General features: G+C 40.7%; 1 protein-coding gene across 1 annotated transcript in view; it reads right to left on the reverse strand.

Annotated features, from left to right (window-relative positions):
• LOC127619505 (receptor-type tyrosine-protein phosphatase U-like) overlaps positions 1-19,340 on the reverse strand; it is a 432,480-nt gene that overhangs the window by 117,905 nt on the left and 295,235 nt on the right. Inside the window, exon 14 of the mRNA XM_052092344.1 lies at positions 14,665-14,803. Within this exon, the coding sequence (XP_051948304.1) occupies positions 14,665-14,803 (139 nt within the window). The remainder of the gene's footprint in view (positions 1-14,664; positions 14,804-19,340) is intronic.

The following is a 19,340-nucleotide window of genomic DNA, read 5'->3' on the forward strand; positions in this document are numbered from 1 at the left end:
CAGCCATGTTTGGATCACATGACCAGCCGAATACTACTCACTTATATTAAATGACTGAGTGCACCTTTAATTTCATTTGTATCTAGTAAACAATGTGCTGGTTTTATTCACGCTTTCTTTGTCTTTTAGGACTTTTTTTGCGGTTTATTATCATGCAGTAGCACACTGGCATAGTGATTAATGAACTGCATGTCGTCATGAAATTAAGAGTCTCTCCCCTCAACATCCAAACACAAGTGGTCACAGGAGCTGCATTTAAGCATCTAGATTAAACAGTGAACAGTGATGTGTCTCACCTGACCACATGAGATCGGATATCTAGAGATGCATCTTAATACCAGGTAGAAATGAGGTCTTAAAAAATCTTCACTAGCTCACTAGCTCATACTCATCTGTTTTTGTTGGTGTAAAGCCGACGTTTCTTTCATGATATGGGCATGTTTTCTTATTACTTACTAGACATACTAGAAACTTTCACATATTAAACCTGTAAAATTGCTGTAAATTTGGCAGATAAATTATTCTGGTAAAGATACCCCAATCTGTTACACAATCAATGTGTTTCCACAACCTGAGCTCATATAATCACGTTACTATACCAACATTTTAGAAAAAATATTTTACGTGGCTCCTTGTATGTATCACAGCAGTTTCCTGGTGAAATGAACACTTGAGGTGCTACAACAATGACTTAATTCACTTTCAAACAAATCTTGATTACCAGTTATAAACACTTTAAACACGCATTATTTTTGCCCTGTTCCACACACAATGCTATCTAATGAAATTCAAACACTTCTACTACAGCAGTATGTCTTGTAAGGCGATACATTTTAACTTTTGCATTACATAATCAACTACATTTACAAGCTTATTCAAATGCAATCAAGCTCAACTGGTAGAGTGTTGCACTTATGTTAACATGAACCGGGGAACATCGACACCTGAGCCGAAAGTGTCATAGAAGCACCAAAAAATGACGTGGTTGCTTCAACATTTGTATTTGTTGGGGGCCTGGGTAGCTCAGTAAGTAAAGACGCTGACTACCACACCTGGAGTCGCAAGTTCCAAATCCAGGGCGTGCTGAGTGACTCCAGCCAGGCTTCCTAAGCAATCAATTGGCCCAGTTGCTAGAAGGGTAGAGTCGCATTGGGTTAACCTCCTCGTGGTCACTATAGGCACCTGCGATTCGTCCTGCACAACCCGAATTGAGTCACTATGCCAACATGAGGACTTAAGAGTGCATTGGGAATTGGGCATTCCAAATTGAAAAAAATATATATATAAAAATAAATAAATAAATCTCGATGCACCACAATGAATGAGATTTACAGTAAATAATGACTTGAATGTCAGTCATTTCCTCACACAAAGTTATTGTATTGTAACCCTGGTTACAAACAGTATTAAGATGTGATTGAAAAATGTAAATGAGCAGAAGGTAATAATTTTTTATGAGCAGTAAGACAGCAAATGAAAATATGTTGTACTTTGGAGAACTGACCAATGATATTTGAGAATGGTGGTTAGCGCATTTTTCATTTCCTTAAGTAGTACGCGATTGAGTTTTTCCTTCTTTTTTTTCTTCACTCGGTGGAACAGAAGAGAGTAGATGTGTGTCATTGCACTCTGAAGATATTAGAAATGTTATTAGTCAAATAGCAATATTTGATTTAATATTGAAGTGATTTAGACAAGATTTAACATGTGAAATGGAAGATTTCGTGTAAAAAAAAAAGAAAAAAGGATTTTATTTAGCTGAGACTGACGCGACTGCTGAGAAGAAGCCTCGTTAACGCATAGCGTGTTACTAAACGCATTAACCAGTTGTTTTATGAAGAGCGAAAGAGTTTGTAATGAGAGTGTAACTTTGAGGAGATGTTTGAGCAAAAGATCAATGGAAATCTGAGTTCTTTTGGAGTTAAAATATTCAAGTTCATCAGTGGTCTTGGTGAGTTAAAACTGTTATTTCATGTACTAATCTGTTGTATAAATGTTCATATAACTGAAATGTAAAATGAAAGAGTTGCATTTAATTAATGGTGAATATACGATATGAGGCCACAGGTGATGAACGCATGCTTCAATGTTCGTATGTAAAATACAACGGCCATTTTTGATATCGCTGTGAACTGCGGTAATAGATGTTTGTATATTATTAAACAAAAACACATTACTAACCATGGCTCTGTGACCTTGTATTCAAGGTCAGGTTTTTTTTTTTTTGTGTGTGTGTTTGTTTCTTTCTGTTTATTGTTTTTTTGGTTTCATCATCTCCTGCCTGATGAATACTGTGTGCTGATGAGCCAAGGTTGCATTGAAGTGACGTTCACCGAAGTGAAGTTCTTGGACTTCCAGAATTGTCCAAATTCCCGTGTCGTGGAGGGAGTTGGGACTGGCGAGCCACTAGGATCTAAAATCAAGCTTTAATTGAGTGACATTGATGTTGCCGAGTTGGACGGTAGGAAATTGAACCAACAACACATACACCTGTATTTCTCTGGTTCTTTTGGAGGATTCCAGAAGAAAGACTGAGTGGTTTCAGCCATATTCACAAAGTTGTGAATTAAGAATTAAAAGACTGATTCACAGAACCCATTTTGAAACTGGGATCTAAGTTTATGTAAAAAAAGGAAATCATATGTGAAATTATTCAGATTTAATTTGTGTTTCTTTTATTTGTATTGTTGTTCTTGTCATTTTATTTTATTTTTATTTCCACAAATTGAAATGGGGAAATGTATTGGATAAATTGAAAGAAATACCAAACAAGTGAATTTACCTACTAAGATAATTTTTTTTTTTTTTTCATAAAATTGTTATTCAAAAGTTAAACTCAAGAGTATCATTGGAGTGGGTTCACAGGTATCTATCTATATATTAAACTGAAACTAATAAGAGAATAATACCTAGAAGAAATCAAATTCAAAGGGTAATACAATTGGCATAAGAAAAATTATTCTATATGTTTATTTAAATTTTTCTACACAAACTTGTGTTTTTTTTTTGTTCATTTATTTCCTACTTCCATGTTATGCATTCCAGTAATGTGGTATAAATAAGGTTAAAATATATATATTCAGCTGAACTTAATACAATGTCTGGGTGAGTCATTATTGTTGTGTGCTCCTTATTTTCAGTAGGCGAATCTAATCTTCTGATAGATCTGGTCCATATTCAGACCGTTTGTGTTTGCAGTAAATTGTGTAAACGGTTACAAGAGTTGGCGAGCCAGCCAGGAGAATTTTGGGGTGTCATACAACAATAGTGACTTTTCAGTGTGTGAAAGCAGTGAATACAGTGCAGTTAATTAGAACTATGGACATTGTGAGACAAGAGAAAGTAAGTGTCCCTGATGCCGTTCTAGTGAGCGGTATAACGCTATCTGAATCCGATCAAGATCTTGAGTCATGGCTGATGCGCTATGGTAGCATAAAGCGAAACTTACTCATTGATAGCCCAGAATCTGAATTTCATCAGCAAGTTATCATAGAGTTCCAATATAGCTCAGCTATGGATGAGCTGCGACCCTTGTTACCATTACGAATTGTTGGTACTTCTAATGCAGACAACATCTTTAATGTCCGTGCCTTGAGCAGTGTTTATTCACAGACGACTGGGGGTAATGTCACTAGAGATTATTTAGAGGAACTACAAGAAATTGCTAGGGTTAGCGGAAAACCCTTTCAAGTCGTAATTGAAGAGGAGCTAAAGAAGCTTAATGCTGCTAGCTCTCTCATTGAGCTGTCACCCACGTCGAGGAATGAGAATGATAGTCCTATTGTGACTGATTCTCAAAACTGTCAGTTATCATCTCAGTCACAAAGAGTAGTCGAAGAGACAACTGCACCTCCGTTATCAGGTAGGGTATCCTTGTCAAGTGTCCAACTAAGTAAAGATCAAAATCTGACCAAGACCGATGAGGCAGATGCTGTGCCCACTAGTACTGCTCTGCCCATGGATGTAATAAGCCCCCCTAGCGTACAGCGAGTGGTAGTCGAACATATAGTGCGGGCTACTGATGCTGTATCAAATCAGTACTTTCCTATGCGCCTGAGGTCGTTTTCAGGGAAAGTTCCCCGACCAGCTAACGAGCCCGATTTTGATACTTGGAGGGCGAGCGTTGATTTTTTGCTTGATGACCCATCTATTTCTGACTTGTCCCGCACCAGAAAAATACTGGACAGCCTTTTGCCACCAGCGGCTGATGTTGTAAAGCATATCGGCCCTCAATCATCTCCAGGGGTGTATTTAGAGCTGTTACATTCTGTTTATGGGTCAGTTGAAGATGGTGATGAGTTATTGGCAAGATATATGACCCTGTTGCAAAACCAGGGGGAGAAACCCTCTAGCTACCTGCATCGGCTGCAAGTCATGCTGAGTGCGACGGTGCGGAGGGGAGGCATTTCAGAAGCCGAACGTGATCGCAGCTTAGTAAAGCAGTTTTGTAGAGGGTGTTGGGATAACTGTTTGCTTGCAAATTTGCGCCTTGAAGAAAGAAAAACCAACCCCCTTCATTTGCTGAGTTAGTAGTATCCGTTAGGGCTGAGGAGGACAAGCAATCTTCCAAAGAGGAGCGCATGCGAAGCCATTTAGGAATAAACAAACTCAGTTCACATCCTTTTAAGTCAAAAGCTACTGCACATCAGCTGTTCACACATGTAAATGAGGTGGAAGGTGAAACAACTGCTGAAATGGATGCGGTGAAAAAAACGTTATCGGGCATTCATACGCAGTCGGCTCCTCTGAGGATGTCAGTTTCTAAGAAGGGGCAGGCTTCTTGCCAGGAAACTATAGGGTTCTCGTCATTAAAAGCGGAAGTAAATGAGTTGAGAGCGCAAGTCCAGGCTATGGAGTCAGCCGTGCCTAAAAAACTGCACGCTGAGTCAAGTTTTTCAGAACTTGCAGAGCTGCGGAAGCAATTAGTGGAGTTAAAAGCTCAAATGGTTACAATGGAAGCACAGAATAGTCAAGCACGAAAACCATTTAGTTCCAATGGAAATTCTGACAAGTTGCGGCCTAGACAGACCGAGTTGAATGAGTTCAAGCAGTCTCCGATGTGTGGGACAGGCTTGCCTCGACCGCGTCCTGGATACTGTTTTCGCTGCGGCGAAGATGGGCACATTGTTACCCACTGTGAAAATGACCCAAACCCTTCCAAAGTGACCAGAAAACACTGTTGGTTGAGGGAGAAACAAGCCCAATGGGACTTGCAGAACCAAGTGAAATCACAGCAGTTAAACTACAGGCCGTCTCTGCAGTAGGGCATGCAGAGAACGGGACTGAGTTTCAATGCCCTGAACAGAATGTGAAAACCTTTGACACTTGTTCCAGAGGCAGAAGGTTACCAAGGGGGTTAATTGGGACAAAGTGCACTGCCCAGTTGTGCATTGATGGAATAGAGGTGAATTGTTTATTGGACACTGGGTCCCAAGTGACCACGATTCCGTCATCATTCCACAAGGCATATTTAGCAGATCATCCGTTGAAGCCAGTAGATGCCTTGTTGGAGGTAGAGGGGGCCAACGGGAAGTCTGTTCCCTATTTAGGGTACGTGGAAATAACTTTAACCTTCCCTAAAGAATTTTTGGGAATAGAGGCGGAAATTTATACTCTAGCCTTAGTGGTTCCTGACTTGGTAGGAGTGCAACAGATATTAATTGGAACAAACTCCTTGGATGCCTTGTATGATATTCATGCTCAAGGAGAAGTTGTTGAGCTCAAACCAGCTTTTAATGGGTATCGAGCTGTGCTTAAGATTTTGAGTGCCAGACATAAGCAGAGAGGTGCGGAGACCTTGGGGCGTGTGATTTTGGGAGGGGACGAAGCTGAAACAGTGCCTGCAGGTGGTATTGCAGTGTTTGATGGTGCTGTTTATCTAAACAGCTGCATCACAGAGAACATGGCAGTCATTGGGCCTTCCAAATTGTCTAACTTACCAGGCGGTTTAGTCATCGCCAGTGGTTTGCACACCCTGCCCAGCAAACGTTCCTTTTGTGTGCCTCTGTTGGTTAAAAACGAAACTCATGCTGACATTGTGATTTCTCCTAAGACTGTGTTAGCTGAAATGTATTCTGTTCAGCAAGTGATGGAGGTTCCTCAAAGAAGTGACTCCTCACAGGCCCGAGGGGAATCAACAGAAACACAAATAGACATTGATTTTGGTGACTCACCTTTGCCGACAAAATGGAAGAGTCGGATATCTGCCTTGTTGAATGCGATGCCTGAAGTTTTCGCCTTACATGATATGGACTATGGCCATACTGACAAGGTGAAACATCGCATTAAGCTCAGCGATGAGACTCCTTTTAAACATAGACCCAGACCGATACATCCTCAAGATGTTAGTGCAGTCAGGAGTCACTTGCAGGAGTTGTTGAATGCTGGAGTAATAAGGAGTCTGAATCTCCTTTCGCCTCTCCCATTGTTGTGGTGAGGAAGAAAGATAACTCTGTCGCGACTTTGTATCGATTTCAGGAAGCTGAGCAGCGCAGACTATTAAGGATGCCTATGCTCTTCCAAATCTTGAAGAGGCGTTTTCGGTGCTTACGGGCTCCAAATGGTTCTCTGTTCTCGACCTGAAATCAGGATACTATCAAATCGAAATGGATGAACAGGATAAGGCAAAGACGGCTTTTGTGTCCCATGGGTTTCTGGGAGTTTAATCGGATGCCGCAAGGGATAACAAATGCTCCCAGTACTTTTCAGCGGCTAATGGAGCGTTGTATGGGGAGCTTGAACCGGAGTGAGGTTCTGGTCTTCATCGATGACCTAATTGTATTTTCAGAAACCCTTGAGGAGCATGAACACCGTCTATTACAAGTCCTTAATCGGTTGAAAGATTATGGCTTAAAACTCTCTCCTGAGAAATGTAAATTTTTTCAGACGTCCGTACGGTATCTGGGCCATGTTGTGTCCCAACATGGTGTGAGTACTGATCCAAGTAAAATAGAAGCTGTAAAAACCTGGCCGAAACCACAGAATCTAAAAGAGTTAAAGTCATTTTTAGGATTTGTCGGATATTATCGAAGATTTGTACAGGACTTTTCAAAAATTGTTAGACCCCTAAATTACCTCACGGCAGGGTATCCCCCAGTTAGGAGGAGAACCAAGTGTAAGGAAGTAAATCGGCCCTACTTCAACCCAAAAGAGCCAATAGGGGATAGATGGACCGCTGAATGCCAGCAAGCGTTTGAAACCATAGTGGATAAACTGACAACTGCTCCAATTTTGGGCTATGCTGATCCCAAGCTACCATACCTCTTGCATACTGATGCCAGCACCACCGGGCTACTATCTTCTGATAGATCTGGTCCATATTCAGACCGTTTGTGTTTGCAGTAAATTGTGTAAACGGTTACAGTATGGCTTCAGAAGAGTTTAAATCTGGCGCAAAAGTCATTTGGGATACATTTAAGATACTGTGCTTTTTTGTAATTTTTTTGGTTTGACAGCCACAGTATCCAGTATGAAATAGAACACTCTGGAAATTCACACGTTTGCCAGGTGAGTAAATGATAACATAATTTTTTATTACCGGGACCTACATTTATGGCAAAGGTTGAATGTGTGAAAACACCTATTAGCTCCTCACAGCAAGTAAACCAACAAATACCTCTGATACTCTTCCAAACATGACTCATGAAATTACAGTCCAGCAAAAAGAGATATCCAAACAGACTTCAAAATGACACATTTTTACAAGTCTTTAAGCTCCCAATGACAGTTAATATTTGAAGGTGGTCGAAAAGGTGACATCGTTTTAAATGTATTTATTTATTTTTAATTATACATAAAAAATTGAGTTTTTTTTTTCTTTTTTTTTACCAGACCTCTGTTTTCTGCAGACAGGAGTCCCTGTGCAGCAGGTGTCCAGGCGTATAGTGGTCACCACAGATGCCTCCAAACAGAGTTGGGGTGCACTGTGCAATGGGCACGCAACCGCTGGTTCCTGGTCAGGCCCATGGCTACATCGGCACATCAACTGCATAGTGTTGCTGGCTGTATTTCTTGCCCTGCGGAGGTTTCTCCCGCTGATCCGAGGCAAGGACGTCTTGATCCATTCAGACAGCACTGCGACGATAGTGTATATAAATCGCCAAGGCGGTGTGTGCTCTCGTCATATGTCACGACTCGCCCACCATCTCCTCCTTTGGAGTCCACTCATATCCCGGGCAGCCACAACATGACGCAACAGGCTCCGCTCAACGGAGAGTGGAAGCTCCACCGCCAGGTGGTTCAGCTGATCTGGGACCATTATGGCAAAGCACAGGTATACCTGTTCGCTTCCCAAGAGAACTCCCATTGCCCACTCTGGTACTCACTCAGGTCGGAGGCAAGTCCCCTTGGGACAGATGTGTTGGCCCCCGGGGCTGCGCAATATGCAATTCCCCCAGTGAGCCTACTTGCACAGGTGCAGTGCAAGGTCAGGCAGGACGGGAAACAAGTCACTCTAGTGGCTCCCTACTGGCCCACCCGAACTTGGTTCTCGGATCTTAAGCTCCTCGTGAGAGCACCTCCCTAGCAAATCCCCCTGAGGAAAGGCCTTCTTTCTCAGGGACAGGGCACCCTCTGGCATCCACGCCAAGACCTCTGGAACCTCTACGTCTGGCCCCTGGACGGGATGTGGAAGATCTGAGTGGTCAACCACCAGCTGTCGTAGACACCATCAACCAAGCCACAGCTCCCTCCACCAGGCAGCTTTACGCAAGTGACACCTGTTCGCAAATTGGTGTTCTTCTCGATCTGAAGACCCGTAGAGGTGCGCAGTCGGGTCAGGGCATTCATTCCTACAGGGAAAGCTGGAGAGGCGGCTGTCCCCCTCCACCTTAAAGGTATATGTTGCCGCAATTGCGGCCCACCATGACGAGGTGGACAGTAAGTCCCTAGGAAAGCACAACCTGATCATTAGGTTTGTAAGAGGCACCTAGAGATTGAACCCTCCCAGGCCATGCCTGTTCCCCTCATGGGATCTCTCTGTGGTCCCTACGGGCCTTCAGAGAACCCCCTTCGAGCCTCTAGAATCAGTAGAGCTAAGTGCCCTCTCCCAGAAGATGGCCCTCCTGATTACACATGCTTCCATCAAGAGGGTTGGAGACCTGCAAGCATTCTATGTCATCGACACTTGCCTGGAGTTCGGTCTGGCAGATACTCATGTCATCCTAAGACCTCGATCGGGCTATGTGCCTAAGGTTCCTACGACCCCTTTCAGGGACCAGGTAGTGAACCTGCAAGCGCTGCCCTGTGAGGAGGCAGACCCAGCCTCACTGTTGCTGTTGTCCGGTATGTGCTTTGCGTACCTATTTGGACTGCACACAGGGCTATAGACTCTCTGAGCAGCTTTTTGTTTGCTTTGGCAGACAGAGGAAAGGGAACGCTGTCTCCAAACAGAGCGTTGCCCACTGGGTAGTCGACACCATCACTTTGGCCTATCAGACCCAGGCTGTGCCTGCCCCCTTAAGGGTTCGAGCACACTCTCGAAGAAGTGTGCTCGAACCAAGAAGTGTGGCATCCTCGTGGGCACTGGCCAATGGCACCTCTGTAGCAGACATCTGTAGAGCAGTGGGCTGGGTGACACCCAATACCTTTGCGAGATTCTACAATCTCTGGGTTGAGTCAGTTTCGGATGCACATCATTGATTAATCGCCCTGTGCGTATTTTCCGTGGTACGTTCCCCCTACCGGCGGACCTGCATCTTCCTTAGGCAGTTCCCTCTGCCCCCCGTTCGCTTGTGTTTTTTAGCAACTCCTCCCTCGCTAGGTAGGATCTATCAACGTGCCACTTCCATATGTGGCCTGAAAACCCATGTGACGTATTTGCCTCATTTTTACCTCCCCCCAGCCTGGGCAGGTTGTGGTCTCCGCGTGGTATTTTCCCCCTCAAAGTATAGGACTGGAAAAGAACACCTTCTCCGAAGCGTGTTATAGCTAGATGGCCCCAGCCGCATCTAACACTCTATGAGGAGAAACATAGAGAGGAAAAGGCCACGGCTGGCTGCTTGGCACGTCGCTTGTTCCCACCCCCAAGGGAATCCTTGGTCGGATGCCAGGGACCTAATAAAAGAGATAACTGCCGAGAGATATCTGCCGCATCCAGGAACAACGCAAAGGCAGAAGGGCATCGTGATAAAGACGTTCGACGCCAATGCATTATCTCATTTATTTTAGAAAATAATACTCTTTTAGGAGTTGTTTTCTCTTTTAGAAAAAAACTGTCGAAGAGCCCAGGGGCGTGGACTGCAATGGTGTGCAGAGGAGGGAGAAAGCCACTGGCAATGCTCTCTTTTAGAGGTGAGTGGAACAGATTGAGGTTTCAGCTCGCTAAACACACACAACCACTTGGCTCCGAAGAAAGAATCTGACTGAACAGATGCACGATCCCCGCCTTTTATACCCGTATGTCCGGGGCGGAACATGCAAATTCTGTTTGCCAATTTGGCATTGGCCTTTTTCATATTCAGAGGCATCCGAGGCTCCCGAAAGAAGCCCATTGTGTCACTACAATCGACACACCGTCTCGTTCCCTCCATCAGGGAAAGGGGGTTACACTAGTAACCCAGACGTTTTGCTTTGGCAATTCCAAATGCTAAAGTGGTGTCATTTTCATATTTAACTTATCCTGATGGACAAGAAAGAACTAGATATCAGCTTATCTTGCCTGTTCTAGCTGTTTTTGATTTGCTAGCAAATTGCTCCATTTAAACGAAAGATATGCCATCTGTTTTTTGCACCACTTGTCAATATACCTCTGGTAACAGATATGGCTGAAATTTCACAGCTAGCTAGCTAGATCAACAAAATGTGTAATTTAATTGGAGCTTGCCCTCTTAACACTGAAAATGCACACAATATTGCTCAACCTCAAAACTAGGGTTAGGGATCTACGTATACAGTGGTAAGAAACAGTTTGTGAACCCTGCCTTAATTGATCATCAAATCTAATCTTCATCAAAGTCACAACTATAGATAAATACAATGTACTTAAGCTAACAACACAAACAAAATATTTCCTGTCTTTATTGAACACATCCCATGGCTGTTTAATATTTTCTGTATTGTAGACTCATGAACAGAGATGTATACCAGTTCTAATTACTCCAAGTCTTTAGCTGTCACACTAAGGTTCTTGTTTACCTCATTGAGCATTCTGCAGTGTGCCCTTTGAGTCATTTTGGCTGAATGACCACTTTTAGGCAGAATAGCGACAGTACTAAATTGTTTCCATTTATAGAGAATCTGTCTAACTGTGGATAGATGAATATCCAAGCTCTTTGAGGTAACTTTGTAACCCTTTCTAGCTTTATGCAAAGCAACAATTCTTGATTGTAGGTCTCTTTTTTTGTTAGGCATGCTCCACATCAGCAGAGGGTTCTTGTGAACAGCAAACTAAAAATGTTTGGGTGCTTTGTCAAAGTAGCTCTAACCCACACTTCCAATCTCGCTTCATTAATTGAATTACAGGTTTGCCAACTCCTGACTCATCATTAGCCTAGAGGTTCATATACTTTTTTCAACCTACACTGTGAATATTTAAATGATGTATTCAATATGTTTAAGAACATTACTATAATTTGTGTGTTACAACAGATTGTGTTTGTTCATTGCTGTCACTTAGATTAATTTTAAACCAGATTTTACAACAAATTTAAACAGTACATAAATTCCAAACGTTCACATACTTTTTCTTGCCACTGTGTGTGTGTGTGTGTATATATATATATATATATATATATATATATATATATATATATATATATATATATATATATATATATACACACACACACACTATATATAAGCAATATCACATGAGCAAGAGTGTGATAAGGCCCTACATCAGCACTATTGTAATTCGGCCACAGGTAATCACAGTAGTGCTGATTTAGGGACATATAGCACTATTGCGAGTGTGATATTACTTATAAAAAACAGTTCAATGAACAAGTACATTTTAAAAAATTAGGAAAAACTGAGTACGGTCATAGAAACGCATTTTTGCACTGAACTTTTTTATTATGTGGGCGGATCAGAGTCTGCCGTTGCTTGTTCAAAACAAATGGTGCGCCCAAGCCTCCATTAGTAATTCAAAAATGTCACTTCAGAAAAAGTATCACGGCTTGTGCTGTTTCGAACAAGTTATTAGATAAATAAGGATGGATGTGTGTGTATGCGTCTGTGTGTGTGTGTGAGAGAGAGAGAGAGAGATGGAGCGTGTGTGATCATCTGTTGCCACACCCAAGCAGAGATGCTGTCAGCTTTCTGAAGGTCAGCTTTCTCAGTGGAAAAATTGCATCCAAGCGGGCTATTCCTCTCTATTTTGTGGTAGCCGAGGCACAAGAGTCAATCACTATAGAAACAGTGATGTCCTCCGTAATTTTAAACAGCACCCATTGTGTAATTAATCAGTCTGTTGTGTCTCTCAGCTGTGATGAGCCGTAATGCTGAAGTTGTTCAATTAAAGCCGTATTAGTAGCTTTAGAAGTGTAGTGTTGTAAGTGTAATAAGTGATCACGAAGAGCTGTTGTATGTAAACGGGCTCATATTACATACAAAAATTATCTTTTCCACCACCTGCTGGCTAACATATGTAATGTGAAAAAAGACAAACCATAGCTCTTAACAGAAGTGCACTTCTCTTACACTTTAGTTTAGAACGGCAGGAACACAAGTGGAGTGATACACACACAGTGAAGCGTCTGAGTGCTGATGGTGTCAGACCATCAGTACTCATGGAACATCTTTCGTCGAGGACAGGAACTAACTGTTATATATATATATATATGTATTGTCTTGCCACAGACACATTTGTCCATGTTTTGACATGTTGATGACCCTGGTAACAAATGAATTTCGGCAACATTTTAGCCTTGTACTTCACAATTGGACTCTATGTAATTGAATACCTTTTGAGTTTGGAGACTTGATTTCATCAGTTCAGTTCTGACAACTCTCGAAAGACTTTAAGGCTTTATGATGGATTGAACAAGTTGGTGGGTTTGGTCTTGCCGGACTAGATCTGCTTATGCTGCTTTTGCAAAATTAACCATACATACAATCTCCACAGTGGTACTGCAGAGGAGAAGGGTTTCAGAAAGAACCGTACAACAACATGCAAGTTGATTGGCTAACAGAATACAGTGCATTCTCTATTTTCATACCCGTGTTAGGCGCAGTGATACATGCTACGACTGTGCATTACGTCTTATCCAGCCTGGGCAATACACAACTGGCCATGGGTAGGAGTGTTTGTTATATCTGTGGGCAAATGTGCGCAAAAAGCGGGTGTGTTTGCAAACATATATGGGAGGTCCATCTAAATGAAGTGCGCAAATTTGTTATTTTTGTGAGAAATAACTCACTCAGTCTAATATATATGTCTATCCTTTGTGTTTGATCGGCCGCTGTTCATTTCCAGTGATGCTGAAATGCTTTATTCTCTTCTTTCTTCATGTTGGCTGAAAACTGCAGTCACAGTGAGCATTTTAATCATATTTCTTTTTCTCAAGCCATCATCGTGATATTCTTTTTAAGCTTATTAATATATTTCTTAGACTCAAATGGTCTGACTGTATCTCCTCCTATAGCTTTCAAGATACATCAACCAAACTTGGAAAAGACTTTATACCTGTTCTGACTTGGATTGCTATGACTTTTCTAATGGATCGGAATCATGATATTCCCGTAGCGGACATCCAAAAAGGCCCAATTTCCCATTGACTCCCATCCAATATTTCTGAATGTATTTACTGCTAAAGCTTTCAAGCTACATGCACAAAATCAGTGATAGACATACTAGCAAAGCGTACTATTAACAGCAAGCTACATGCTAGCTAAGTGCTAAAACATGCTAGCAGCATGCTTAAACAATCTATCTATCTATCTATCTATCTATCTATCTATCTATCTATCTATCTATCTATCTATCTATCTTTAAAATGTAAACTAACTTCAAGCTAACAGAGCTGTTTTAAAAAAATTTAAACTTTTCAAACTTTTTTACTCTCTCTCTATTTCTCTCTCTTTCGTTAAACTTCACACTAACATCAAACTTCAAACTTACAAAGCTTTTCAAACTTTCAGACACGCTTTCTCAAGCCAACATAAAGTTTGTCTACAGACTTTTCAATCTAGTTTTAAACAAATCTGATATAAGTAATCTTTTAATTCAATCTGAATCCTCTTACCAGTCATAAAAACGTCAAACTTTGCCTCATTATTTATTACCAGACAGTAGGTCTGTGATCCTGGATCCTTTCGATTGTTCAGGTCATCCAGCTGCAAGGACATAAATCCTATACATACAGCCCATTTACACTAGCTACCAATGTCTTGAGAATGGGCTGTCTTTATTTATCGCTTGGTATTGTGTGCACAATTTTGCCAACCCATTTAAAGCTATACTCAGCACATGCTTGCACGTAAATACTAAAACTTGGCTATCCCCAATGACTGTGATGTATGACGTATCGCATAGCACTGTGCATAAGATATAGCCGTCTTAAAGTAGAGACCTACATGTCATTTAAGAACCATTTAAAACTTTAAAGTTCCTTGTCTCCTAATATGACTACTCTGCTTGTTGATGATGCTGCTGTTAGTATGTGATTTTGAAGACAATCAATTGGATTTGATTTGCATCATGTCTGACAGTAGACACATGCTCACCCCTTCTTGACGACAATCACAATGGCTCCCAGCAGCAGGATGAGAACCACCAGTCCCCCGGCACATGCCCCCAGGATCAGCCCCATGTCCTCTGCATGCTGGGAAACCTCCAGAGCACGCTTATGGTCCCTGCAGGCCACTGAGTGAGGAAAGACAGAGAGAGTTAAAGAGAGAAAAATGGGCATAAATCAATTAGCTGAGAGTCAGAGTACTGTGCAGTTCACAAAAATAACTTAAAAATCTGCTTTTTTTCTTAAAGATGTTGTCATGGCTAAAGATAATGCTAGTATGCTTTAGTAAAAAAAGAATGCGTTTATATGTGTATTTTGCTTTTTATTGTTTTATTTGTTTAGAACCAACATACCAATATAATTAAAAATAATATAATATATTTATTCATTCTGTTATTTTATTGAGAAACTGTGGAAAGGATGCCTTGGTTACTTTAAATGCCTTGATGACTCAAAGACTGTGTGTGTGTGTGTGTGTGTGTGTGTGTGTGTGTGTGTGTGTGTGTGTGTGTGTGTGTGTGTGTGTGTGTGTGTGTGTGTGTGTTCGGCATGTCTGCAGGGAAGCAGCACGTGAATTTGTTTTATGTTATGTTTAAGAAATAAAGGTCAACGTGTTTGTTAAGCCAGTCCAAGCTTCCTACTTGGCCATGTATTCTTGGAATCATTACACCCTCCCTCTCATCTTGTTATCAGAAGCAGCAGATGAGCATTATACAATTAGAACACAGACCAGATGATGCTGGCTCACACTGCATGTTAATATGATGTTAAAACACATTATCAACATCAGGCAGCCCATGAACCAGCCACAGGGGGAGGAGCTCAATCCCGGGTGCCCTAAGAGCAACAGAAGACTGGGCTTTAGCAAACTGTGGTCAGGTCAGTAACCCAAGGGTACATTTTTCTGGTTAGACTTCCTAAATACCAAGATTACTCGATAGATGTCAAAACAATAAATAAATAATATCTGTTTTAGATATTTTCATCTGGAAAGCATCACATTCTAATTATCTGCAAAACATCATTAAAAGATCAGATTTAAAAACATTTAAAATCATAAACATCTCAAAGACATCTTCTGAATGTCTTATTTACATCCGAGACATACATACTGACATACTGTACATATTAAAGATGTATCGCAGATGAGAGGACAATGTAAAAATATGTCTTCAAAATGTAAACACACATTAAATATATATCTGGATGGTATACGAGTGCTATCAGAGATATAAACCGTACTTGATGGTGCTCATCAATCCTGCCTTTCACTGCCAACTTTCCCTTTCACAAATATGGTTATGATATTTATGAGCGCCTGCAGGATTTCATCCTCAGAAATCTGTCGAAATTATAGCTACCCTTATTTGTAGGGAGGTCTGGTGGCATGCACCCCCAGGAGATTGTTTTTTTAAATAAAAATTTAAAATAAACCATATTTTACTTTGGACAAAGTGGCGACCCAACAGAGAATCACAATTGCTTATTGTTAAAAAAAAAAGAAGAAAAGTCCTTAAATCAAACATTGAAATGTGAATTTATTTTGGTGGTTTGGCAGTTTAATGATCTCGCCAGCTAATAATTCACTGGATAAAACAAATTGGGCAGCATAAACCATGTTTACTACAAGTGAACTTGTATATAATGTAGTCTAGGTCATATTTTCTTTTACATTTTGTAGTTTTGCTCATGGTTTTTATGGATGAGGGCATGTCACGCATGTGTGTTTTGGCATCTGCCTAATTTGTATAGCTTCTACAAAATGACACATTAATTTGTGTAAAAAAAAATCGAAAAGTTTGATTAGATACACAGCCTTTGAAATCAACAACAAAAAAATATGGCAAGCGTTTTCCTTCTACCTGAGCACATTATTAAGAACACTATGATCCTGATAAGTGCCTGACGTGGTCTTTTGCTGTTGTAGCCCATCCGCCTCAAGGTTTGATGTGCATTCTGAGACGCTATTCTGCTCAGTACAATTGTATAAATCGGTTATCTGAGTTACTGTAGACTTTCTGTCAGTTCGAACAAGTCTGGCCATTTTCTGTTGACCTCTCTCATCAACAAGACATTTCCGTCCGCAGAACGTGTATAGAATTTGAGCATAGAAAATTACTCAAAAGTTTATCATCGATATCGAGGACATCTCACTTTTATTTCAGATAAACATCAAGATTGTTTTATCACCCTATAGATAACATTGCCTTAATCTCTTACATCAAACCCAATAATCTCAGTTATATCAGGAAGACTCTCAGACTTGAGTGAAATTTATGATGAAATTTATTTGATGAATATAAAACAGAAAACTAATGTCTCTCTTTGGCGCAAGCCCCGTCTGGCGATCCGAAGAATTTGTACTCGGAACTGTCATATCCTACCAGAGATAGGAGGCAGGGGCGAGGAGCCTACCCCCCTGCAGGATGTGACTCAACTGGTGGTGGTGGGGTGGTGGAGGTTTCTGTGTTAGCACACTGAAACAGCAATGTGATAGATTGTGAGCAGACTTATAAAGGAATGGCTGACATGTGATTAGCTAGGAGTTACTTAGCTAATGGTGCGATGATGTACAGCTGCTAGTCTTCCTGCTAGAACTACGCTGCACTTACACTGATAGGTAATTCAATTACAGGCTACATTATAGATACACACAATCTTGTAAATCTATATGAAATTTACCTCAATATGTTTCTAAAAATTAGAGGCAGGATTAATGCTGATATATGGCTTGAGCAAGTTAAACTCATATGACACGATCATGCAATTGGCCTTTTTCACTGCGAAAAGCCCTTTCAGGTGCGGCCTGTTATGTTCAGCTGTAAACTGTGCTTGAGGCATTCTCCACATCCATAACAGTTTCAAGTTTTTATGTGTGATTTGATTTGACTGGATTCACGAGATTCTTTCTAACCAATCATGTTGCTAGATAAAAATAAAATCAGGACAGGGAAGTAGCGAACACAGACGGTGGGAAAATAGCGCATTACAGTTACAGCACTTACAATATACTTAAGGAAAAGTATAACATTTTTAAACTACTTAAAAAAAGTACAATTCCTGAGAAAAACTACTTAATTACAGTAACGTGAGTATTTGTAATTCATTACTTAACACTCCTGTTTGCTATATTAACTCTGCAAGATTATATGGTTAGTTAAATGTTATTATATACACGTACCCAGGGTCCAAAATTTACTTTTTAGCCCACAGAAAAAAAAAATACCAGCCAGTCAGATTTCTTACTGGCCAATTTCTTTTTTAATAACTAATTAGTTGCTTTTACAAGTGGATTTTACAGACATGAGGGACAAATAAACAATACTGTAAACATTTTTAAAATTAAACAAATTTTTTAAAGAATTGTATTGTTGTATTTTATTTTATTTTTTATATTTAATTGCCAGATAGTCAAGTAAATAATTGATAGTCATATAAAATTATTTTTCATATTATTTTCTTATTACAACAAAACTAAATTTCTTGTCATATGAACAGCTATGAAAATTTCATCAAAATGTTGGGGGGGACAATAAACATAACAATTTTCAAGAGCAATTTTTTAAGGGGACACCAAGGGGTTTTTTTGTTGTTGCCCCGTTTGCATTTGTATTATTTTATTTCTTAAACAATTATTTTAAGAATATATTATTATATTATTTACAATACACATATTTTAATGATATTTTAGGGGGGGACAACCCTCAGATGGGGGGGTTTAGGCGATTTCCGCCTATACCAGTAAGTAACTCTCATGAGTCTCCTGAGCCTTAAGTACACACATAGCATTGTAACAGTTCTTGGTTTTATTTGGAGAGATTCAATTCATTCAGTCAGCTCCAACTGATTCTTTGATTCACTAAACAGAGCCGGCTCATAGAGTTGTTCATTCAGGAATTGGACAACACTGGTAGCACTGTAGTTGTTGATTCGCAAAAAAGAATTGGCTCATAAGAAGTCACGTGTTATGTTTCTTGCTATAGATTCAAAAGAACCGGCTTTAAAGAGTAATTCCGTTGGACATTAGTCTACTCTGGTAGGGCTTTATGTCTTGCGCTGAAGATACACAGAAGCAGTGAAGATTACTGCGGCACTTAATGATAGTACAGGAAACATATTTTATTCTGAGTATTTTATTCCGGTTTTCTGTCCGCATTCACCGGAAGAATGCATATTTAAGAACGGAACGTCTTGAAAATCTTTTAGTTCCTGTTTTATAATGCAATCATTACCAGAGAATTTGTATATGTGATGGTGGGTTATATTTTGGTATTTTTCTCCCCTATTTGGAATGCCCAATTCCCAATGCGATCTAAGTCCTTGTGGTGGTGTAGTGACTCGCCTCAATCCGGGTGGTAGAGGGCGAATCTCAGTTGCCTCCACGTCTGAGACCGTCAATCCACACATCTTATCACGGTGTGGAGGCTTCACGCTATTCTCAGCGGCATCCACGCAAAACTAACCACGCGCCCCACCGAGAGCGAGAAACCACGAGGAGATTACCCCATGTGACTCTAACCTCCATAGCAACCAGGCCAATTTGGTTGCTTAGGAGACCTGGCTGGAGTCATTCAGCACACCCTGGATTCAACCTTGCGGGGTGGAAGTCAGCATCTTGACTCGTTAAGCTACCCAGTCCCCCTGTGGTGATGGGTTAATCAAATC

The sequence above is a fragment of the Xyrauchen texanus genome, chromosome 26 (assembly GCF_025860055.1).
Source record: "Xyrauchen texanus isolate HMW12.3.18 chromosome 26, RBS_HiC_50CHRs, whole genome shotgun sequence".
In the NCBI taxonomy this organism is placed as follows: Eukaryota; Metazoa; Chordata; class Actinopteri; order Cypriniformes; family Catostomidae; genus Xyrauchen; species Xyrauchen texanus.